The sequence below is a fragment of the Cucurbita pepo genome, chromosome 11 (genome assembly GCF_057944985.1).
Source record: "Cucurbita pepo subsp. pepo isolate OVF chromosome 11, ASM5794498v1, whole genome shotgun sequence".
Lineage (NCBI taxonomy): Eukaryota > Viridiplantae > Streptophyta > Magnoliopsida > Cucurbitales > Cucurbitaceae > Cucurbita > Cucurbita pepo.
Genome location: NC_141808.1, coordinates 15,150,563 through 15,174,688, shown reverse-complemented (window position 1 = coordinate 15,174,688; position 24,126 = coordinate 15,150,563). Strand labels below are relative to the sequence as shown.

The 24,126-nt window shown below is 35.8% G+C and overlaps 4 protein-coding genes across 4 annotated transcripts; 2 read left to right on the top strand and 2 right to left on the bottom strand.

Annotated features, from left to right (window-relative positions):
* The first annotated feature begins 2,383 nt into the window (after positions 1-2,383).
* LOC111804704 (topless-related protein 3) lies at positions 2,384-12,184 on the top strand. The gene is made up of 25 exons (XM_023689461.2): positions 2,384-2,751; positions 3,309-3,488; positions 3,599-3,712; positions 3,900-4,058; positions 4,503-4,668; positions 4,754-4,883; positions 5,106-5,221; positions 5,354-5,489; positions 5,615-5,724; positions 5,869-5,938; positions 6,041-6,114; positions 6,198-6,293; positions 6,417-6,509; positions 7,128-7,255; positions 7,746-7,980; positions 8,069-8,233; positions 8,350-8,436; positions 8,583-8,735; positions 8,811-8,921; positions 9,085-9,264; positions 9,349-9,477; positions 10,219-10,314; positions 11,266-11,448; positions 11,527-11,702; positions 11,830-12,184. Exons 1-25 carry the CDS (start codon positions 2,672-2,674, stop codon positions 12,047-12,049), a joined length of 3,387 nt encoding a protein of 1,128 aa, XP_023545229.2. The 5' UTR covers positions 2,384-2,671; the 3' UTR covers positions 12,050-12,184.
* An 898-nt stretch (positions 12,185-13,082) lies between these two features.
* Positions 13,083-13,807, bottom strand: LOC111805555 (wall-associated receptor kinase-like 20). Its single transcript, XM_023690666.2, has one exon. It carries the CDS (start codon positions 13,805-13,807, stop codon positions 13,172-13,174), a length of 636 nt encoding a protein of 211 aa, XP_023546434.2. The 3' UTR covers positions 13,083-13,171.
* Positions 13,808-15,104: 1,297 nt separating this feature from the next.
* LOC111804740 (uncharacterized) lies at positions 15,105-18,991 on the bottom strand. The gene is made up of 6 exons (XM_023689514.2): positions 18,551-18,991; positions 17,839-17,960; positions 17,605-17,695; positions 17,213-17,342; positions 17,046-17,122; positions 15,105-15,822 (listed from the first exon to the last, which is right to left on the bottom strand). Exons 1-6 carry the CDS (start codon positions 18,838-18,840, stop codon positions 15,333-15,335), a joined length of 1,200 nt encoding a protein of 399 aa, XP_023545282.2. The 5' UTR covers positions 18,841-18,991; the 3' UTR covers positions 15,105-15,332.
* A 654-nt stretch (positions 18,992-19,645) lies between these two features.
* Positions 19,646-23,821, top strand: LOC111804748 (syntaxin-43). The gene is made up of 8 exons (XM_023689529.2): positions 19,646-20,149; positions 21,116-21,392; positions 22,249-22,338; positions 22,567-22,650; positions 22,772-22,849; positions 22,934-22,999; positions 23,082-23,162; positions 23,288-23,821. The coding sequence occupies exons 1-8, from the start codon at positions 19,941-19,943 to the stop codon at positions 23,393-23,395; spliced, it is 993 nt and encodes a 330-aa protein (XP_023545297.2). The 5' UTR covers positions 19,646-19,940; the 3' UTR covers positions 23,396-23,821.
* Positions 23,822-24,126: the final 305 nt, after the last annotated feature.

The window sequence follows — 24,126 nt, the reverse complement described above, 5'->3', positions numbered from 1 at the left end:
AGACGTCTCCAACAAAACGTGTGAGTATGACATTCTTTTTATTTTTATTTTTCTATATTCTAATTTTATTATTATTATTTTTTTTAAAATATTCTCTGAGCTTCCTCACAATATCTCGTACTAATAAAAATAGTATTATTTGATTATAAACTCATGTACATTCTCTAAATTATCCAATAAAATTAAAAAGAAAAAAATATGCATATATAAGAAATAAAACGATTTAGAGAAAAAAAATATTAGAAATATTAAAGAGTAACTTTTTAATATTTCTAATATTTTTTTAGAATAAAATGTGAATATAAAAATCCAAAAAAACATTAAAATAGTTTAAATTCCGAATATGTCATTTTTATTATTTTTTTTTTATAAAAATGAATTATAAATATAAAGTGAAATTTCAAACTTTCTCCTTGTAAATAAATTATTTAATTATATTTTAATTCAACCGATTTCATTATTTTTAATAAAAGTTTGATATTATTAATTTTAATTTTGTATATAATAATATACACTCATTTTATTTCATTTTTAGTTTATAAAATTTATAAATAAGAAATAGAATTATTATAATTAAATTTTTTAAAAACACTCAATAATTCAAGATGAACCACTTGAATTAAAATAAATATTTGGGAAAAAGGTGAAATGATGAAGTGGAATTGTTTTTATATTTAATGGAAATAGATGGAAATTGAGATGATGACAACCACTTAGCTTCTTAATTATTTATTAAACCAATAAATGTTCAAATATTCTTATTAATTTAGTTTGTTTCAATTTCTTAAAAAATACAAATAAATTTTTTTATTTTATATTTTTAATTTAAAAAACATGTAAATATTTTTTAAAAGACATATTAACTTTTAGGACTCATATTGACTGACCTACTGTAGGGTTAGAATATGCAAGCAAGACGAATAGATGTGCATCAATTTCAGGCACCCTACGTCTCTCTAGGAATACATTACTTTCGTGCATTACGTGCGTCGCTTTCATGTACATCAAACCTTCTAACGTGCATCAATTTTCGACACGTTAATTTTCTCTAGGAATACATCACTTCCGTGTATTGATGTGTATTATATTTACGTTCGTTCTCATCACATAATATTTAGAATTTTACTTAATATGTGACTACTTTACCGACAATCAAACAAAACATTATCAAGAAAGTTGCCCTAAGTTGTTACCACCACCGTCTAAGCTAACGAACAGTTATATTTAAAATTACAAAAAAAAAAAAAAAAAAAAAAATCGAAAAATACCATTAATGCTAGTTTTTTATGAAAATTATTATTAATTATGTTTATATATATATATATATATATTTATTTATTTATTTATTTATTTATTTTACCCTTAAAAAGTTTTATTAATACTCGAAACTTGAAAAATAGTTTTAGGATGAATATTATGTTTAAAAAATAGCATCAGCACCTTTTACCTTTATGAAAAAAAAATTAAAAAAATTCTTACTGTCATTATATGAACGAAAATTATCTATTGACATCTGGTGGATACTTTACAAATGTTTTAATGTTACTTGATAAAGTGTACAAAATATTTTAAATTTTTTAAAAAATATTTAATGGTATTTTTGAAGTTTTTTTAATAAAAAATTTAAGTATTAATGAATTTTTTGAAAACTCTGAAAGTAATTTATAATGGGTAAACTAAAAAGTATTTTTAAAATTATTTTAAAAATTCAAAAAATATTTTTAAAATAAAATAATAATGTAGCTTATAAACTCAAGCCGATGAAATTCACCTGTGAGTCGGTTGATTTCAATTAGACATAGAGGAACAAAACTTATGATAAAGGGAGTTTTTTTTTAGTTTTTACGTTTTTTTTAAACACTTTTAACAAAAAAAATTAAAAATAAAAAAAATAAAAAAATAACAGAAAAAGTTAAGGCATCAAGCGTGGGCCCCACAGTCGACATTCAAATCCAATCCGTTAGGGAAAGCATCAATACCTCGCGAGTGGGACTCTTTTTACTTTTTAGGAAAAATTAAAAAAGTAGTGAAAAAGAAGGAACTGGGAATATAACTCGGCGATAAATAGTACAAAATCGCGATAAAAACCGCGATAATTATTCGATTTAACGAGATAAAGCCGATTAATTCCCAACTGAAAGCGACTGTACGAAAAGAGCTGCGAGGATGAGAGAGGAGGGTACGACTGGACGTGTGTTGCGAATATTCACTAGATTTGAATTAGTGTTTCGAATCCGCAACACGGACTCTTAATTGGTCTTATCTCTCGGAAATGATAAGCAAAAATTCTTATCAATAAGTGAAGCTACATATCTGATAGGTTATTAGATGGGGGTTATCAAAGTTTGTCACTGATAGGCATGTAGAAAAAGAGAGACCCCTGTACCCGCATCGAAGATAGCGAGACCAAGTCCTCTTCTCTCTCGTCTCTGCAGCCCTCTGAAACCCTAGAATTCCTTGGAATTCGCTCCGAGTGGTGCCTGAAAGCTCCATGAGTCTTTATGATTTGAGGATTTCGGGTAAGTCTGAGCGTAGATTTGGTTGTTTCGTTTGATATTGAACCGGATTCGGCCGTGTTTGGTCGGAATTTGAACTCTCAGCTTCGGGATTCGGTTGTGGCTTCGTTTCTGGACGGAGAGGTTTTGGTTTTTGAGATTATCAGTGAGGATAAATGTCGTCTTTGAGCAGAGAACTGGTGTTCCTCATACTTCAATTCCTCGAGGAGGAGAAGTTCAAGGAATCGGTGCATAAGTAAGCTTATCTTTCTTTAATCTCTGATAATTGTGTGTTGGAGTCGTTGAATTTAGTTGTAATGGAATTAAACAGGAAGAGGTGTCGTAGAAGTTGTGAATCTGAATTATATGTTCGTTGGCTGTGTGTGTTGAATAAATGTTAAAAATCATTACTTATTGTTCTTCGGAGTATGTTTGATTTAATTATTTTAGCCGTTTTTTTCCCTTAATCAAGGAATTTTAATGAACGTTTATACGTGATGTCTGGTTGGAGGATAATTTTTTTATCTAGCTGACTTTGTAGCATGTAGTACTACAGAATGCTGGCATTCTGGTTTAGGATCTTAATGTCCGTTTCATGTTAAGTAAAAATTTCTGTTGCTAGAAAGCATAGAGATGACAGTTAAAAATTAGATGGAACCGATAGATTTCCTTTGTATCATGATGCTTTCTATTATTATTGCTACTTCAGTATTAGCATTATTGATTATTTTGTAGCATTTATTTCATTCTTAAATCGAATTGTTTTGAGTTTTGCTGATCTTTTGTTTGAGGAAATAATTCTTTTATGTATAGGCTCGAGAAAGAATCTGGGTTTTACTTCAATATGAAATACTTCGAGGAGAAAGTTCAGGCTGGAGAATGGGAGGAAGTTGAAAAGTACTTATCTGGATATACAAAAGTTGATGATAACAGATATTCGATGAAGATATTTTTTGAAATAAGGAAGCAAAAGTATCTTGAAGCCCTTGACCGGTACTTCATATGCACACATACAATAATTTTTTTTTCCCCTGTTTCAGGCTTTACCTCTCTTGTTCTTAAAATGAATGATGTATAACTTGTCCTGTTTGATGATGTTGAAGGAATGACAAGGCGAAGGCTGTGGAGATATTGGTAAGCGACTTGAAAGTTTTCTCAACATTTAACGAGGAGTTGTACAAAGAAATTACACAGCTTTTGACTCTTACAAATTTTAGGTAAGTTGATTGAATATCCTTTGTTGATACAGGTGATATGAAAGAAAAATGATTGTGTTACCGAGATGAACCTGTAGAATATAAAAAAAGCGTTCTTGAAATTATGTATAACTCTTGTAATGAATTTATTAATTTCTTGGGCTTTGTTTACCGAGTCTTGTTACTTCTTTGAATACATTATTACCAGGGAAAATGAGCAGCTTTCTAAGTATGGTGACACTAAAGCTGCTCGTAGTATCATGTTGATAGAGCTGAAAAAGCTTATAGAGGCAAACCCTCTGTTCAGAGACAAGCTTGTTTTCCCAACCTTGAAGTCATCAAGATTACGAACACTCATCAATCAAAGGTAAGAATCTTAGTTGGTGGTGGGGAGGTTTTGTTGGAACTTCCACCTTAAGTTGGTAGTGCTTTATCAGGAAAAAAAAAAAAAAAAGAAAGTTTTTTGAGCCAATTTATTGATATGTCCGGCAGTTCTTCGTCCTTGTGCCTTTGACTTGTGGTCCAGTTCTTCTATTCTATCTCCCTTTTCTAAGAAAAATATTATTCTCTTTTATCACTTTGGATTTGGATGCATTGAACTTTGCTCCTTGATTTCACTTATTTATTATGTTGTAAAAATTCCTTCCACTGAAAAAGACTCCTTTTAACTCTAATAATCAACAACTGTCTTTTGACTATTACAAAACAAATTCTACAGCACCAAATCATTAAGCTTTGGAAGATAGTAATAGCTGTATATGCTTAGGTACTAGTTTGTTTAATTCCATACCATTGATAATACTTTATGCAGCTTGAACTGGCAGCATCAGTTATGCAAGAACCCACGGCCAAATCCTGACATCAAGACTTTATTCATGGACCATACATGTACCCCACCGAATGGTCCTCTTGCACCTTCACCTGTCAATCTTCCTGTTGCAAAACCTGCACCCTATGCGCCACTTGCAGCTCACAGTGTAGGGTGTTATATATTCCTCTTCTTGAATACATCTGAATGTTAAGTTATTTCTAAATTCATTTTTGGCTTTTATAATCAAACAGCCATTCCCACCGACTGGAGCTGCAGCTAATGCCAACGCTTTAGCTGGTTGGATGGCAAATGCCTCAGCTTCTTCATCTGTCCAAGCAGCCGTGGTTACTACATCATCTATTCCTGTTCCCCAAAATCAAGGTATGATCTCTTCCTCAATTTGCTTACCCCTGCCTCTCTTCAATGTGAGTATACAAAGTATATAGGGAGCGATAAAGCAATGTATTTAAAATGAAGAGTTTTATCCACCCCAGGGTTGGCAGTAGTGGATACCCCCCTCTTCTGTTGTACAACACACCTAGATAGAGGGATCTTATTTCTATATTGCCCTTGGATACTGATGAAGATTTTACATTATTACAGTCTCTATTTTGAAACATGCAAGAACACCCCCAACAAATCCTGGTATGGTCGATTATCAGAATCCTGAGCATGAACAATTAATGAAGCGATTGCGGTCCGCTCAATCTGTTGAGGAGGTAACATTTTCCTGAATTCTTATATTATGGATGTAACTATAAATCTTTTTCTTCTTTAATTTGGCCTCTTTGTGCGACTTTCATAATTTAAGATTAATGTTGGTCTTCTCATGCTCTCTCTATATTTTTCAGGTCACGTATCCAGCACCCAGGCAGCAAGCTTCTTGGTCATTGGAAGACATTCCGAGAACGGTAGCTTTGACATTGCACCAAGGGTCCACTGTAACAAGCATGGATTTCCATCCTACTCACCACACTTTACTTCTTGGTATGATTGTGTATCATATGAACCAGATTGTGTTTGTTGTTCCATATCTGATTTCTTAGTCAAAGTTTTGAAATAATTATTTTCCTTTCTTGTTATATCTTCACCTATTGGATATTTTTGGGCAGTTGGTTCTAATAATGGCGAAGTTACACTTTGGGAACTTGGTATTCGAGAGAGATTGATTTCAAAGCCTTTCAAGCTCTGGGATTTGTCATCTAGGTCATTGGCATTTCAGGTTTTATTCTAATTTAGAGCTTTTGGTAGTCTAATTTTATGTTAATATTCTCTTTGGGAATATCAAGATTGTCCTATATGTTCATTTGTGGAATTTATTTTAAGTCATGATCTGATATTGGCATCTTATTGAACATGCTTGCAGGCTGCCATTGTAAAAGACACACCAATATCTGTCAGCCGAGTTACTTGGAGTCCAGATGGGACTTTTGTTGGTATGTTCATTTTGACAATGGCAAAATTTGTTGCTATTTCCACTATCATGGATGACAACCAATTATAGGTGCCCAGTTGATTCTTACCTCTTTTTGTTTCAGGGGTTGCATTTACCAAACATTTAGTTCATTTATACTCATATAATAGTTCAAATGAACTAAACCAACAATCAGAGGTTCGTTTATACTTTTTTTTTTCTTTTTACATATTTAATATGGCAAGTTCATATTCTATTAACTAAAATTTCTTCCTTTTCAGATTGATGCCCACGCAGGTGGAGTGAATGACTTGGCTTTTGCCCATCCAAATAAACAGCTTTGTGTGGTAACTTGTGGAGAAGATAAACTCATAAAGGTAGAGAGATCATCACCCTTAATTTAAGAAATCTGTAATTCTATGTCGGTTTTTCTTTCCTTTTTTTTTTTTTTTAGGACAAACTTTACTTTTCTTTTGCATATAATTTGAGAAATTGTACAGGTCTGGGATATAGGAGGACGAAAACTGTTTACCTTTGAAGGGCATGAGGCACCAGTGTATTCCATCTGTCCTCATCACAAGGAGAGCATTCAAGTGAGTTTGTGCAAGATTCTTACTATCCATATTCTTCACTTTTTTTAAAAAATAAATAAATAAATTCTGCATGTCTCAAATGAATGGATGAAATTTTGTACTGCTCATTTAGATAAATGGATGGAGGAGGTTATCTGCGAGCTACTTTATCTTTAATCTGTCAATTCGAGCTGTCAATACACCTTGGGAAGAACATTTTAATTGTCATTAATACTTATCCTATTTGGGAGCTGCCTAAATGGCTAGATATCTAGTGTCATATTCAAGCTCTGTTTCTTCTTTTCTTTATTATTCTTTTTTCCTGAACCCGTTATTTAATTGTTATGACTGCTCACAGCTTAATTTATATAGAAATGTTAATTGAACATGGTGGCAGTTGGGAAAACTTATTATGGACTCTCTTTTGGGTTCCTTGGAATTGTTTTCTGTGGGATAAGCCATTCTTTGGATATGGCTCACTTTGGTTTCACTGGATTAGTAATCTATAGCCAGCAGTAGCCATTAATGGCTTCTAGCATCTTAATTACGCATTTGTGCACCAATATACAAAGATCATCTTGACTATTGGTGCAACTTCATGGGGAGCTTAATCTTACATGCTAACTTGCGGTTTTGCAGTTCATATTTTCAACAGCTCTTGATGGGAAGATAAAGGCATGGCTCTATGATCATATGGGTTCTAGAGTTGATTACGATGCTCCTGGAAAGTGGTGTACAAGAATGCTTTATAGTGCGGATGGGAGTAGGTATGTTGTCATTTCGATGCATGAAGAAATATACATGACACTATTACATTAGAAATCGACAAACTTATTATATTTAATTAATTTTCTTGTTATGTCTTGTATTGATTGTTGTTTCTGATTTCAATCACCTAGGTTTCTTTTTATGACTCTACAAATAGGTGCTCGCAGTTATGTGATTGTTTGACTTCGTTATTAAGATTCATTGAACTATTGAGTTCTTGCCTTCATATTATCTCTCGCTCCTTTCCGCTCCTCTCCTACTCTGTTCTATCATCTCTTGCCTTGTTCTATTTCTATAATTCAAAGTTTCCTCATATTCTACATTGCTGGTTTTGAAGATCTCTGGACGTTTACTACTTTAAGCTATGGCTGTATTAGTTTAAGTTCCATGCTCTATGTCTTTTGTTTATGTTTATATTTCCTATTTTTCTTTTCTCTGTTCTTGAATATTGCATAAAATTTCATTATTATTTTTCTTCTCATCTCTCAGATTATTTTCCTGTGGAACAAGTAAAGACGGAGAGTCTCATCTAGTTGAATGGAATGAGAGTGAGGGAGCGATAAAGAGGACATATGCTGGATTTAGGAAGAAATCAACTGGTGTTGTGCAGTTTGATACTACCCAGAATCACTTTCTTGCTGTTGGTGAAGATAGTCAGATTAAGTTCTGGGATATGGATAATGTCAATGTTCTCACTTATACTGATGCAGAAGGTGGACTTCCGGTTAGTATATTCTATATTATTTCATTTATAACACATTGTATTCTAGGTTATCCTTCACATTGATGAATTAAGTTGTGTGTTTTTTCAGAGTCTTCCTTGCTTGAGGTTCAATAAGGAAGGAAATCTTCTTGCTGTTACTACGGATAATGGGTTTAAGATACTTGCCAATGCTGTGGGAATGAGATCATTAAAGGCAATTGAATCCACTACCCCTTTTGAAGCATTGAGATCGCCCATGGAATCTGCCATGAAGGTTCATACCTATCTTTACTTTCTTGTCATTGTAGGATTATTGTTGATTTGATCTTTATTTTTTTCCTGGAGAAACTTCTTATTAGATCTTTGAAATTCACAAATATGCACATTTAGGTCTCTGGCACACCTGCCGTTGCAAGTGTTAGTCCGGTTAATTGTAAAGTAGAAAGAAGTTCCCCAGTCAGACCTTCTCCAATTATCGTAAGTCATGTTCGCCTTTTGAAATTTTCTAGTTTTTTTCTAGTATCCTCAATTTGAGCAGTGACATTGGCTTGAAGTTGAGTGGTTATGAATTGTCTTCTTTCATATATTATTGACTATCTTGATTTATCCACCACTTTCTGAAGAATGGAGTCGATGGCTTGGGGAGAAATTTGGACAAACCAAGAACCGTAGAAGATGCAATCGATAAAGCCAAACCCTGGCAGTTGGCTGAAATTGTTGATCCAGCCAATTGCCGGTCGGTCACCATGCCTGACAATGCAGATTCCTCATACAAGGTTTGTTGCATGTTCAAATTTTTTGTGATCTTATATATTATTTCCCACATGGCTCAATTCTTGCATACCATTCAGGTCGTTAGACTACTGTATACAAATTCTGGTGTTGGCCTTTTGGCCCTTGGGTCAAACGGAATCCAGAAGCTCTGGAAATGGACGCGTAGTGAACAGAATCCGAGTGGAAAGGTACTGGCCTGGACAGCTTTTGACATGCACTTGCTGATTTCCATCAGTTTCTTGAGATTCATTTGTAGATATATTAGTTTCTGTCGCCATTCATGAGTTTACTTCTTTTCTCACCTTTTCTTATTCCTTTGGAGGACAATTATCTTAACGGTTGAGTTTGTAGGCCACTGCCAATGTTGTTCCACAGCATTGGCAACCAAACAGTGGTCTTCTCATGACTAATGACGTCTCAGGTGTCAACCTTGAAGAAGCCGTCCCATGTATAGCGCTTTCAAAAAATGACTCGTATGTGATGTCAGCATCCGGTGGAAAAGTTTCATTATTTAACATGATGACGTTCAGGGTATTTTATACAGAAACGCCTTTTTTTTTTTTTTTTTTTTAATCTATAGTTTTCTGTTTGGTGATAGATTGCTTTGACTTGTAGGTGATGACAACATTCATGGCTCCTCCCCCTGCTTCTACCTTCCTAGCTTTCCACCCTCAAGATAACAACATTATTGCCATAGGAATGGAGGATTCAACCATTCACATATACAATGTCAGAGTGGATGAGGTATTTCTCTTTGAAACAGAGTTAGTTATTTCCATCGCCTTTTCTGGAAAGTTAGTTCTCAACGTTTTTCCTGTTGAGGATTATTGGGATTGGGAGTGTCCCACATTGGTTAATTTAGTGGAAGATCATGGGTTTATAAGTGAGGAATACTATCTCCATTGGTATGAGGCCTTTTGGGGAAGCCTAAAGCAAAGCCATGAGAGCTTATGCTCAAAGTGGACAATATCATACCATTGTGGAGAGTCGTGATTCCTAACATGGTATCAGAGCCATGCCCTAAACTTAACCATGCCAATAAAATCCTCAAATATCGAACAAAGAATGGCGAGCCTCGAAGGTGTAGTCAAAAGTGACTAAAGTGTCGAACAAATGGTGTACTTTGTTCGAGGGCTCCAGAGAAAGGAGTCGAGCCTCAATTAAGGGGAGGCTATTCGAGAGCTCCATAAGCCTCAGGGGAGGCTTATAGTGTGCTTTGTTCGAGGGGAGGATTGTTGAGGATTATTGGGATTGGGAGTGTCCCACATTGGTTAATTTAGTGGAAGATCATGGGTTTATAAGTGAGGAATACTATCTCCATTGGTATGAGGCCTTTTGGGGAAGCCTAAAGCAAAGCCATGAGAGCTTATGCTCAAAGTGGACAATATCATACCATTGTGGAGAGTCGTGATTCCTAACATTTCCCCGTTTAAGTTTTACTCTTCTATACTAATGGGCTATGGCATTTTTGTTGTCTCCGTTCAGGTAAAATCAAAATTGAAGGGTCACCAGAAGCGGATAACTGGTCTAGCCTTTTCCACCAGTCTCAATATTTTGGTTTCTTCTGGTGCTGATGCTCAAGTGAGTGATTTTGTTTTCTTGTCAATAGTATTTCTGTTGTCTCTGTTAAGGAACAATTATGAAAACAAAACACGTGAAATTTTGCACTTTTGTTTTTACTTGACTTGCCATAACCTGCTAGGTTAAAGACTCCTTTCTTTTTCTTAGTTCCCATCAATCCTTCAAAGTGGTATCATTTCCCTCCTCAAATAAGTTGTAAAATTGTCGTTTTATGTCCAGGCCATTACCATTAAATCTTGAAAAAGGGAATAAAATGTGAGATTCCACGTCGGTTAGGGAGGAGAACGAAGCATCTTTATAAGGGCATGAAAACCTTTCCCTAACAGACGCGTTTTAAAAACCTTGAGGGGAAGCCTAAAAGGGAAAGCCCAAAGAGGACAATATCTATTAACGGTGGGCTTGGACTGTTACAAATGGTATCAGAGCCAGACATCGGGCGATGTGCCAACAAGGTGGGCTCAGAAGGGGGATGGATTGGGGGGTCCCACATCAATTGGAGAAGGGAACGAGTGCCAGCCAGGACGCTGGGCCCCAAAAGGGGTGGATTGTGAGATCCCACATCGGTTGGGGAGGAGAACGAAACATTCTTTATAAGAGTGTGGAAACGTCTCCCTAGCAGATGCGTTTTAAAAACCTTGAGGGGAAGCCTGGGAGAGAAAGCTCAAAGAGAACAATATCTACTAGCAGTGTGCTTAGGTTGTTACATAAAATAATAGTATCAGTTCTAAGCATATATATTCTTCATTGTTTTGCCCAAATTATCATATACACATGATGTGCAAATGTTTCGGTTCCCCAAGAAACGAGATCCCCCCCAGAGACCGATGCTTGGGGCATTGGGGTGTTATGGCTTCGATTTTTGTTTTATAGGAATAAACTTATCCCATCTCCATGAATAAAAATTGGCTCTTGCCTTTTTCATCCTTTACCAATAATTGCTGAACTCTGCAGCTGTGTTTGTGGAGCATTGACTCTTGGGAGAAGAGGAAATCCATAACAATCCAGCTCCCAGCAGGAAAGGCGCCTGTTGGCGACACTCGTGTACAGTTTCATACTGATCAGATACGTTTGCTTGTAGCCCATGAGACCCAAATAGCTATATATGATGCCTCTAAAATGGATCGTATTCGGCAGGTACAGATTTTACTATGTCGATTCCAAATACCGATACTATCGAAAACTTGAGATATAACTCTTAGTTCTTCTCCACAGTGGGTTCCACAAGACGTGCTGCCAGCCCCTATTTCTTACGCAGCATATTCCTGCAACAGTCAATTGGTCTACGCTACATTTTGCGATGGTAATGTTGGAGTGTTCGATGCCGATTCCTTGCGCCTAAGATGTCGTATTGCCCCATCAGTGTACTTGCCACCTGCAGTGTTGAATTCGTAAGTAATCGAAATTTATGCTTCTATGGAATGATACTAGACTAATGCTTAGAGTTGTTTTTAACAAATACTACCATTTCACAAAAACATTGCATTACATCTCTTTTGTCATTTCTAACTTCTGTAGAAGCCAACCCTTATACCCGCTCGTCGTTGCCACACATCCATTAGAACCAAACCAGTTAGCCATTGGGTTGACTGATGGAGCTGTTAAAGTGATCGAGCCAGCGGAATCGGAGGGGAAATGGGGAGTAAGTCCACCGATGGACAACGGAGTCCTGAACGGTAGAATGGCTTCGTCGTCGACGACCGCCAGCAACCACACACCAGATCAGATACAAAGATAAGATGTTTAGCTCACTGTAATTTTATCACCTATAGGCACTCAAAGTAGGTTCCCCTCTTCTCTTCCATTTCACCCTCTGTCAAAAAATGTAAGTTTTGAACATCATTATATAATGGTTAGGAGATACATTCTTATATATTCTTATTTATTGTAATTAACTTATAATTGAATATTCTACTTAACAACCCTCTCTAGAACAAAACTTACATACTATTCCACTTTACCCTTTTTTTAAATCTATTTCTTCAACCTTATTCCAAAATATTAATTAAATGTAAAGATAAATTATTAAATTATTAGTAAAATGTCCACATTGCGAGGATACGACACTCTTCCTTGTCTCCGCCTTCTATTTCAGTCTTTATCTTTGCAAACGGGATCGAACAGAAGATTTAGAGAACCCATTTTTTCTTTTTCTTTTTTTAAATCTCTATTTCAGAGAAATTTTTAATAAATAATTCTCACAAGCAAAAATATAAAGATGACAATATCTATTAGCGGTGGGTTTGGGGTGTTACAAATGGTATTAGAGCTAGTTACTAGACGACAAGCGGGGATTATGAGATCTCACATCAGTTGGAGAAATGTTAAGAATGAAAAAATAGAAATAAAATTGGAATAAAAGGTATGTTCTCATCCATATTCATATATTCATATCCTTTAAATAGAATACACGATAACAACTAATACCTATCCATAAAGAAAATATAAACTAATTTAATATTGAGAATAAAATAAAATATACTATAAATCAAATCATAAATAAAGAATATTAAAATATATTCCAAACCATTCGTTACAAAGGTGTGTGAACCTCTCCGAAGAGGTCTGAAAGAGAAAGTCCAAAAAGACAATATCGACTAGTGGTGAGCTTAAATATTTTCTCTTCGGGACGTTGATAGCCATAATAATAACAACGAAGGAAAAGGGAGGAAAAAAGAAAGAGATTAATAGAGTAAATGCATTTGCATTGGCATCAAAACCAAATAGGGAATGAAAACCACACAATGAACCACATGGTACGAACCCAAAAACAATCAAAACCTTTCATCAACCCATCGAATAAAAAACATAGACCAAAAACAAAACAAAGAACACAGCAGCTTCATATCACATTCTCATCCTAATTTGGGGATATCCATTGCAATTCAATTCCATAATTCCACGTCTCAATGGAATCAGCAGCCTTAAAATTCACCACAGAAGTGTAAGCAGTACACCCTCCCACTCTAACTCTTATCATATGAGCAGTCATGGCAGAATCCTTCAAATAACTACAACAAAGTGTATTCCTACACCCATTTCCTTCCTCTGTTTTCTCCTCAAACTGCCTACAGGGGCTGTTCACTGAACAATTCAACGGCGAGAACACAAGATTATCCGAGCAATTCAGCAGCATCACAGTATTGTGTGTAGAAATGTTAAAAGGCAAGCTTTCATCCAACCTCAAGCCTCCTAAATAGAGATCAGAAGATGAACAACTCCCTTTGTTTATCTGGGGTGGGCTTAAAATAAGCTTAGAAGCATTGGGATCAATGGAATGGATGTTATAGTAAAACCCTCCACTTGACTTGAACTGAAGAACACCGTGATGGCAATAGACTCTGTACCTAGAGTCTCCACAGTTGGCATTTGTGCTAAGTGGAAAAGGCACTTCAAGATCTCCACATTTGGGACAAGCAGGAGAAGCTATGGCTGCTTTAGATGCTTGGAAAAACAGAGCAAATATAAAAAACAGAGTGTTCATGATGTTCTTCATTTAGGAAGGAGTGGAGAGATTCCAATGCAGAATTACCATATTTATAGAAACCCAAAAGTTGGGTATGCATTAATAATAGAAAGATTCGAGAATAACTAGGATTGTACTGCGATCCAAGCTTAGTGGGTTCTCTTTTATGATATAAAATTGTAATTACAACACGCCTTCGAAACAAATGTTAGTGCACGGAGTTAATATTTAGTCTTTTTAACGGTCGATTGAATAAGAATATTATTGATTTGGTTATTAATTTTGTAACCATTTTAATATTAATCTTATTTGAACAATTGTTCGGTCCCTACATAATGGGTTTGTTTAGGAGGTCAGGGATTTGAGAGATTTGAATAAGAATATTATTATGATATCGGGATTTGAGGGACTTTTTTAATTTAATTTAGTCATTAACTCTCATCGATTTTTTGGAATGGTTGATTAAATAAGAATAAAAATATACCATTAAATAAGAATATTATTATGAAATCAGGATTTGAGAGTCTTTTTTTGTAACAGTGGATTAAATAAGAATATTATTATGATATCGGGATTTGAGAGATTTTTTTGTAACGTTGATTAAATAAGAATATACCATTAAATAAGAATGTTATTATGATATCGGGATTTAAGAGACTTTTTTTATTTAATTTAGTCACTAACTCTCATCAATTTGTAAGGGTAGATTAAATAAGAATAGGAATATACCATTAAATAAGAATATTATTGATTTGGCTTATCAAACAATTGTCCCTATATAGGAGGTTGATGATATCGAGATTTGAACCTTTTACTAGATCTTTTGTTCTTAATATCAGGTGGTTGATTTGAACTTTTTACTAGATCGACGAACACGACTCTTCACAATGAATGGTATGATATTGTCCACTTTGAACATAAGCTCTCATGCTTTAAGGTTCCTCAAATGAATGATATGATATTGTCAACTTTGAACATAAACTCTCATACGAATGGAATGGAGAGAGTATAAACAAATCCAGGGAGAGTTCATCATCATCTTTGTTCTTTGTTATAGAAGGAAAGTTATTGGAGGCCACAGCTGTCAAAAGAAGTATGAAGCGTATCCCACTTTCTTTTTTTAGACATCTTAATGGTACAAAGTTGCTTTATGAGATCTGAGTGTTTCCAATTCCAAAGTGGATGGACTCTGTCTCTCCTCGGTGATTAAAGAACCCAATTATAACATAATGCATTCATTACCTTAGCACATATGGATTCTTTGTAATTAACAATACCAACTTTGGTGGTGGACGACTCACTGGCTAACACCACTTACACTCCAATAAACAAATAAATACCCAAAACCCTTCCAACATTATTCTATTTCCAAATGTAATTTATATTATCATTCAACAAACACAGTAATAGCACTAAACAAATATTATACACAAAACAGAGAACCTTAAGCCTCTCCTCATATGGATAACAACAACCTCTAACTTCAGTTGTGCAACATGATTCACTCGCTCGAGCACTTCATTGAAACTGAAGAACAACAACAACTAACAAACATCTACTTCAGAGGTGCCATTCCAAGAGAAGCACGAATTCTGTTCCATTCTGCGATTTCGGGGTCTTCCTCGCCTGCCCCGTCTCCCTTCTTTTCTTTCTTTTCCTTCTTCCTCTTCGGCTCCTCTCTATCCTCTGCCCCGTTCCTTCTTCTAGGACTAATGCTGCTACGGGTGTGTCTCTTCCGGTACTCCCCATCCTCTCGATCTTTACTCCTACTTCGGCTCCTTGAATGGCTCCTTCTCCGACCACGATCTCTGTCTCGCCTCTCCCTCTCCCTCTCCCTGCCTTCTCTTTCCCTATCTCGATCTCTGCCATATTCCTTCTCATCCCTAAGGTGATAGCGATCCCTATCCCTATCTCTGTCTCTATCCCTGTCCCTATCCCGATCCCGATCTCGATCCCTTTCTCGATCTCTATCTCTTTCCCTTCCACGACCCCGATCTCTATCATAGTCTCTATCATTATCCCGGTCTCTTTCATAATCTCGGTCCCTGTGATAAAACAAAGGAACAATGTGGTGTATCAAAAGATCAAATTCTTCCCACTCAATGGAACGATGCAGTAAGACAGCTCATAAATGCAAGTAAGCAATGCATTATGGACATGGATTTTAGGATCAAAATATGGAGAATAAAATATCCTATCCTGGATGCATGGAACAGGTAATTTCACAGGAAAAGCATAAGAAACAGAAAGGTTTAACATTCAGGTAGAACACCAAATACAAACTCGATGTTGCCCGAAAAATAATCAAAATAATAGATGAAAATGAAAAAGGAAAAGCATATGAGTAGTTCTCAGCTGTAGCCTGTATGATCACCAAGATATCATTGAAGGCAATACAAAAATAAAGCTGAGAAAAAAAATCACTATGAAAAATATATGTACGATCCATCATACTTCTCAGCTGCACACTGTCAGTACAGAGAAACCTGGCAGGACCTTGCGAATTTACTGTAGGAAGCAGCGAGCAACCAACGGCTTGAAATGCCATGGTTGTGACAGAAAACATATGAATGTTAATGCAGTATGGATAACAATCCAAGAATTACAGATTCAGACTGCTTCCAGCTCCGTAATTTTAAAAAATACGTAAAAATAAATAAATAAATGAAAATTTCCCCGGAGTTCATCAAAATCAGTTTAAAAAGAACCAAATCAAGTAAGGATCCGTTTTAGTTAAATTAGCACTCAAAGAAGCAGCATGGTCAAAAACCAAAACCAAAACCAACTTAGCAATCAGCTTTATCTATGTGCGGTGGTCAAAAGGGCACGAGCTTAGAAGCAACTAATAAACCCAATCCAGTCCCAAGATAGGCAATAGCATGGATTTCCAGACCAGGTAGATAACTCCAGGCTGAGCCACAACATCCATTCTCCTATTCATCTCCTAATTTTTGTTTGATCTAATTTTTCAACTTTAGCCAGCACCAACTCTACTAAGAGAATAGCATTGGCAACAAAAGACTCAAGCAAAAGACAAATTGAGCTCAAAATTGTTGAATTTGGCCTTGGACCTTATACTTCCCATTCAACGAAAAATTTATGTGATTCACTAAATGAAGGCAGCTAATAGACTGGAGATATCAATCAATGGAACCCTCCACAGGAGGAAATATTCACAAATTTAGAAAGAGCATCACAGTTGCAAACATAAAAAATGAGATATCAGTGAAGGAGAAGAAACCAGAAAACAGAAGACTGGGGATCAGACCTGTGTCTGTGACTATCACGCCTTCTGTCTCTGTCTCTGTCTCTCTCTCGCACAGGACTTCTCCCTCGATAATAATTCTGCAGATGCAAGACCTCAAAAGGGTTAGTAAGGACAAGAAAATGAAAATTAGATGCTTTTACAAATATAAACAGAGAATGCGTTTATACCTTTTCATGAATATCATCTTCCAAAGAATCATTGATTGGCTCAACATCCTCTTTTTCTTCCTCCTCCTCAAAGTCATCTTCTAAAGCACTTTTCCTTGCAGGCAGTGAACCAGTAGATTCAAGGGTCCATCTGCCATTACAAAGTGTATCTTACTTAGGTTACTTCAAGAAGAAGCATCGCATTCAAAACTGAACACTAGAGACACATAAAAAAGAGAGAGAGAAACAGAACAGCAACACTTAGAATTTGTGATCCATGTACTTCTGTTTGTCAAAGAATGAATAATGCATATTTCTATTGAGGCCCTGATTTTATTTAATAAGACATTATCAACTTCCACTTGAAAAATAAACTGACTGGGAAATAGTCACATGAGTAATCAGTACGATACCTCTTTTTGACACGTGGCAGAGCAATGTCACATGAATAATCTTTTGTAAGAAGTTCATCAATGACTTCATCCACGTGTGTTAAAGAAAAACCTGATAAAAATAAGACAAGTTCATGACTTTTTTTACAGAGGAGATCATAATTAGAAATACATTAACGTGACAAGAAAGTAAAATCAAGTCGTTTTCACAATAACTAATTAGATAAAATTCAAAAAGAGGCCCCAGAATCTTACATCCATCAGCTAATTTTCTCCTCAATTTCCGATAATCGTTGTATAGAGGCTCCAGGTAACGATACACATCAACATCAGTCCCAGTGAGTCGCAAGTAAAAGGCACCAAGAACCCGAACATATCTATGTCCCAAAAAAAAAAAAAAAAAAAAGTAACTTCAAAAGAATGCTTGAAAGAGACTAGAAAATAAACATAACATCCACAGGAAATTACAAGAGAGAGATTTCACTAACACAACATAGTTATGAACTGACAGAAGAAGAATTTTAATCCAAGCAGGCAACGCATTTACAAGACTATACAGTATAAAATCAATCATTGCAAACTAGGGCGAGTGAGCAACAACTTTTAGAACTACAGAACACCATGAGGTACAGAAAGCATTTCTAATGTACTTCAGTTAGCTCAACCACAAGCCTAATCTGAATTTCCAATGCTTATCAAATCACAATAAACAAATATAGGGTTCATGCAGAAGTTCTTAACTTATTCACAATCCTAATCTTAATTTCCAATTCACTGATCAACTCCAAAAACTCAGACCTACTAGTATTTAATTTTCACAGCAAGTTCCCAAAATAGTGGTTTCTTCAAACTCCATAAAACAAACAATTGAAATATTCCCTCTAATTAACCCTACTCCTAAACGCTTCTAGGTAACAAAAATGCAAAGTTATAATTCATTGAAAACTAAAATGACAATGACAATTACTTGTAGTCTTCGTTCTTAATGAACTCGATAACGATTTCCTTCTCCGGCTGAATCTGGAGCATCTTCATGACGAGACACATGAATGGCGTGGGCTTGCGGTTGCCACCATATGTACCACCGAGATGGTCGAGCTCCATGGCTTTGTCGACCAATGTCTCCGCCGTCAAACCAAAACATTGCTCCTTCCAGTAATTGTTTTGATAGATCTTGGAGCGAAGAATCTTCTCCACCAGGTTCTGCGGATTCGTTCCCCTTATGCTTTTCGCAGCTGGGTCCGTACGATTTGCCATTACAACCAGAATAGCAAAATCCGTATCGGTATCGGTGCAGGTTGATCGACAGAGGAGAATGATCGAAACCCTAAATCTACCGCCGGACGGGAGAGGATAGCGAAATATGTCATCCGAATTACGAGTGGAAAAAATGGATAATTGGAAGAACAAATGATAAAATGTCAATTAAATTTCATAATTTTATATTAAATAAACTAATTAATTATTGAATATTAAAAATATATAACTAATCTAATCTATTAAAAAAATTAATTATATATTAAATATAAAATTAAATTGTATGTTTTTCATCAAAATTGGAAATTAAAAAACTCTAAATAAACACGAAATTAAGTTTTTATTTTTCTTAATTTTTAGAGCAACAATATTTAAAGTCTTTTATCTTTTATCTTTTATTTTTATTATTTTAATAAATAAAAAGCATTTTTTAAAAATTATATTAATTTGGAAGTTTTTTCTTTTAATTATACTAAATTAAAAAAAATTGTAAGCACGAAATATTGAATATTTTTTTTACCATAGAAACTAAATTAATTAATTAAAAAAAACATGAAATGTTTATATAGAAATTAAAATATATATTTTGTCATTTACGAAATACTCCCAAAATTCAGAAATTTAATTATGCAGCCCAGGCCCAGAAAAGAAATTTAATTATGCAGCCCAGGCCCAAAAATGAAATTTAATTATGTAGCCCAGGCCCAAAAGGAAATTTGATTATGCAGGCCAGGCCCAAAATCTAAATAATTAGGCCCATTTCAGTAAGGCCCAAAACACGCTAACAAAGCTGACGCCGATGGAGTTCTATAGTCTTCGCGGGAGCCATCGGTTTCCGATTTTCTTCAATTCTATAACGTAACTTTGTCGGTAAGTCTCTGATCGTCGAGCACGTGACTTCCCTCCGGCCGCCGCATTTCCTTCCCCTTGCCTTGATCTCTGATTACCTGACCGGAAATTCCCCTTCGTTCGAGTTTATTTTCCCGGTGCTATGAGATTTTGTACTTGAACAATTTCTTACAGATCCCTGGACTCCTACCGAGTTTGAAGAGTTTTGGAATTCTTTGCAACGAGAATTCGCGCTCTTTTTCCTTCTCCCCATGGCGTCGAGGAATCGGACTTTGATTTTTAGGAAATACAGGGACGCGTTGAGGAGTGTGAGGGTTCCTACCGGCTCTTCGCCTGCTTCTGCATCGCCATCGACTAGCTCTGGCACTGGTGGACCGGTGATTGAATTGGTTAGCTCGTCGTTGTTGCATCCGAATCGGTCGTACGCTCCCTTAAGTACTGAGGATCCGGGTAATTCAAGGTCTATCTCTGTCTATATACATGTGTGTGACTGTATGCTGGTAATTTGCGGTTTATGTGGATTTGATCCAAATATCTTTTTTGGCTTAGCATTGAGAATTCATTGTTGGATAGTGGAAAACGGTTTATCGTGGATTTTTGTTTTTAGAGATCGCTTGGTACGATCTTGTCGAAATTGAGATTTAGTGACAGTTACCGCGTTCATGGACAAAGGAGATGAGAAATTTTATTTCTAAGGTTATTAAGATTAGTTAAAAGTATTTAAGATGAGAAAGTGTGAGATCGTCATTACAGAGGCGGAGGAGGCATTTGTACAATAATGGCGGAAAAACCAAGGAAACTTTGAAAACCTTTCTAAGCATTAGATGGAATTCATAATGATTTGCAGAATGTCTGGTTTTTTTCGTTCTTATTTGGTTCGTTTTCAAATTTAGTCCCTGCTTCTGCTTGTTTAGACAAGTTTCAATTACATCTTGACCCATTTAAATTGTTGTTCTATGTAGTTCCATTAACATTATTAGCTAACTGATGATATGTCATACTTATTGAACAAATGTTGGTTGTTTTGGCATGAGTAGATAGACAAATAAACAAAAAAAATGCATAGTTGGACAAAAGAAAGACGGTACAATGTACAATCTATGAAATGAATTTGATATGGTCGAGTTGCTTCGCTCCTCTCTGTCTTAGCCAAGTTGCTGGTGTAGCATTCCATTTTAGTAGTCCTACCGACCGCTTCTTTCTTTTATCTATTTTTTCATGTCAAATAAGTCAAAATTTGTCCGGACAAATCAGTCAATATCTATACAATAAGCATGTCAAAATATTAATTAGTTAACGATGTCAACAGAGAAAATAGAATTACACACATCAAAGTTTGGAAAGCATACTTGTACTTCAACATTTTTTCCTTTTCCCATATCATTATATTATTGGTTATGAGTTATTTCTTTGTTTGTGTCTACAGTAAGGGTGCTCTTACTGTGGGTCTACCTCCGGCTTGGGTGGATGTATCCGAAGAAATAGCTGCAAATGTGCAGCGTGCACGAGTAAAGATGATGGAGTTAGCTAAAGCTCATGCAAAGGCTTTAATGCCTTCATTTGGAGATGATAAAGAAGATCAACGGTTAATTGAATCTCTCACTCAAGACATAACTAACTTAATCAAGAAATCGGAGAAGGGGCTCAAGAGATTTTCCGTAGCTGGACCTTCAGAAGATTCCAATATCAGAAAAAATGTTCAGGTATAACTTGAAGATGCAAATGGTTGTGTGGAACATTTATTGGTTTATTAAGCTACTTCTCTTATAAAGAGCTGCTCTCTCTGTATTTCGTGTTCTCTCTGAGCTTTCAGTCATGCAAAACTTCATATAATATCGCTTAAAGTTCGGGAGAAAAAGTTCTGGGCTTGGCGAAGTTGCAGTAGTACAGAGACACATTGCCTTTGATTCTTCTCATCACTCGACACTCCTCTGTTCTGCCTCATTTGCATTGCTGTTTTTCCCATCGTCAGTTTTCCAGGCGTCCCTTATATCTTTTATGACTTCCCTTTAGTCACATCCCAATACCAATGCCTTTGAGCCTTCCATATCATTCGATAAGTAACTTCGAGGCATGAAGACGCTCGTTTTTGCTCAGCTTGCATTTTCATTATTAGGAAATTCAATAACAAACCCGAATGGCTTCTTTAGGTCCAACTCCATTAGTTTCGTACTTATTTTTCAGCATCTAATCTAGCTTCTGAAATGTATTTGATCCTTCATTTTACCATTTTTCATGGCTGGAATCATAGATGAGTTTTCTCCTCTTCACAGCTTAGTGTAATAGTCTATTGCAAGCCTTATATTCTAGCTGATCTTTAGGGTTCAACGTGGGATAATGGGCAGGTAGGGAAGGTGAAATTGTTGGTTTCATTAAGAAATCCATATGTTTTGATGTCTATTTTCTCTAAATACTATTTTTACCATCTCATTTCCTCCCTCATTTTAAACTTGCATGCCAGAATTGTTGATTTAATGAGAGCAAATTAAATTTCTTTTAATTTCTCTCAAGTATTGGGGTTCTGTCCTAAACTTCATGTTATATGTTCTTATGATGCAGCGATCTCTTGCCACTGACCTTCAGAACCTCTCCATGGAGCTTCGCAAGAAACAATCAACTTATTTAAAGCGCCTACGGCAGCAAAAAGAGGTCTGGGAAGACTTTCATTTAGCATTTCAATTCCATATTTCCATCATCATAATTACTCTGGTTTGATTGAATTATGTAATTGAGTAGCATTGAGTCATTTCTTCATTCATATCTTTGTTTACGAGACAAGCTTGCCTTGGTTACTTCTTCATATTCATATTGGACTCTCAGTTTCCAAAAATCTGAATCACAGTTTCATTTTTTTTTTTTTTTTTTTTTGTGAATTAGGAAGGTCAAGATGGGATTGACATAGAGATGAATCTAAATGGAAACAGGTCGAGAATGGAGGAGGACGATGATTTAGAAGACATGGTACCCTTAATCTTCTCCATCATTTTATTCTTACAAGTTCGATGTGGTTGCTACTGCGTAAGAGAATGTACATGGGTTGGGTCTGTTAGGCCTTACAATCTTTTGTATGAATTTTGTATAGGTATTTAACGAGCATCAGATGGCTAAGGTGCGTAAGACTGAAGCATTCACCGCAGAAAGAGAGAGAGAGATCCAACAAGTGAGTAGAAAAAATCACTCTCCCTACAGTCTCCATTCCTGTGTACATCTTTATTCTTTATTCAACCAGCTCACTTCAATCCAGGTAGTAGAATCCGTGAACGAGCTCGCTCAGATCATGAAGGATCTATCGGTACTTGTCATAGACCAGGTTAGAGAAGGTGCCCATCCTACGCCCTGAAAGTTCATTTATTACATACTCGCTGAAAATATATATGCTTTCTTCCCAACAGGGTACCATTATCGATAGAATAGATTACAATATCCAAAATGTTGCGACGACGGTCGAGGAGGGCCTTAAGCAACTGCAGAAGGTCGATCCCCATTCACTAATTTCTTTTGATTTAAATAATTCTCAACACATTATCCTTAGTGTCTGATTTCCTCTCATGCTCATTCCTTCATATTTGTATATTTACATCATCGTCGTGTTCTGCAGGCGGAGAGAACACAGAAACAAGGGGGGATGGTAATGTGCGCGTCCGTGCTCATTATCATGTGCTTCGTCATGTTGGTTCTCTTAATCCTTAAATCCATCCTATTTTGATTATCAAGTATAATATACAATTCCAGATAAATGCATAGTTACCAACATTGTTCCTCAGAGACCTTTACACAAAAAATGGTAGTGGCGTTTCCAGGCCAATCAGAGAAATTCTTGAGCACATAGGACTCATTCCCCTGTTTGGTGTGTGCCGGGGAATGGGGAGGAGGGACTTAGCTTCTCTTGAATTACAGAGTTATGGACGGAATAGTTTGTATAGAAATTGATTGGGCATTGGAAACTTGCCACATCCATCGTACCTCTGCTGATAATTCTTTTGATTTTCATGAGTTTTTATAGAAGTTGATTCTTGGCTGTCCCACTTACTTGGAGATCATTCTGTTCACGTTCATGTATTGACTGATGTTTGTACTTTGTACTGTTATTATTTCAGTGCAATAAAATTGACACATAAAGCCTTCTATCCAATGTGTGTACTACATATCCTTCGCTTTGATTGGTATTTTTTGAAGATTTCTTTTGCCTTTTAGATTCTTCAACCTCTTCCCAAAACTTAGCTGCATGATGATTGTAAGCTCAACAAAGTTTTGGTTGATAATTTCTCGTTAAATTAGGGTAAAATGCATTTCACGTCTCTAAAGTTCGCCATAGCCACATAATGATTGTAAGCTCAACAAAGTTCTGGTTGATAATTTTCCGTTAAATTAAGGTAAAATGCATTTCAACATCTACACCAAACTTTCTCATCCTTAAGATTCTTCAACCTCCTCGGT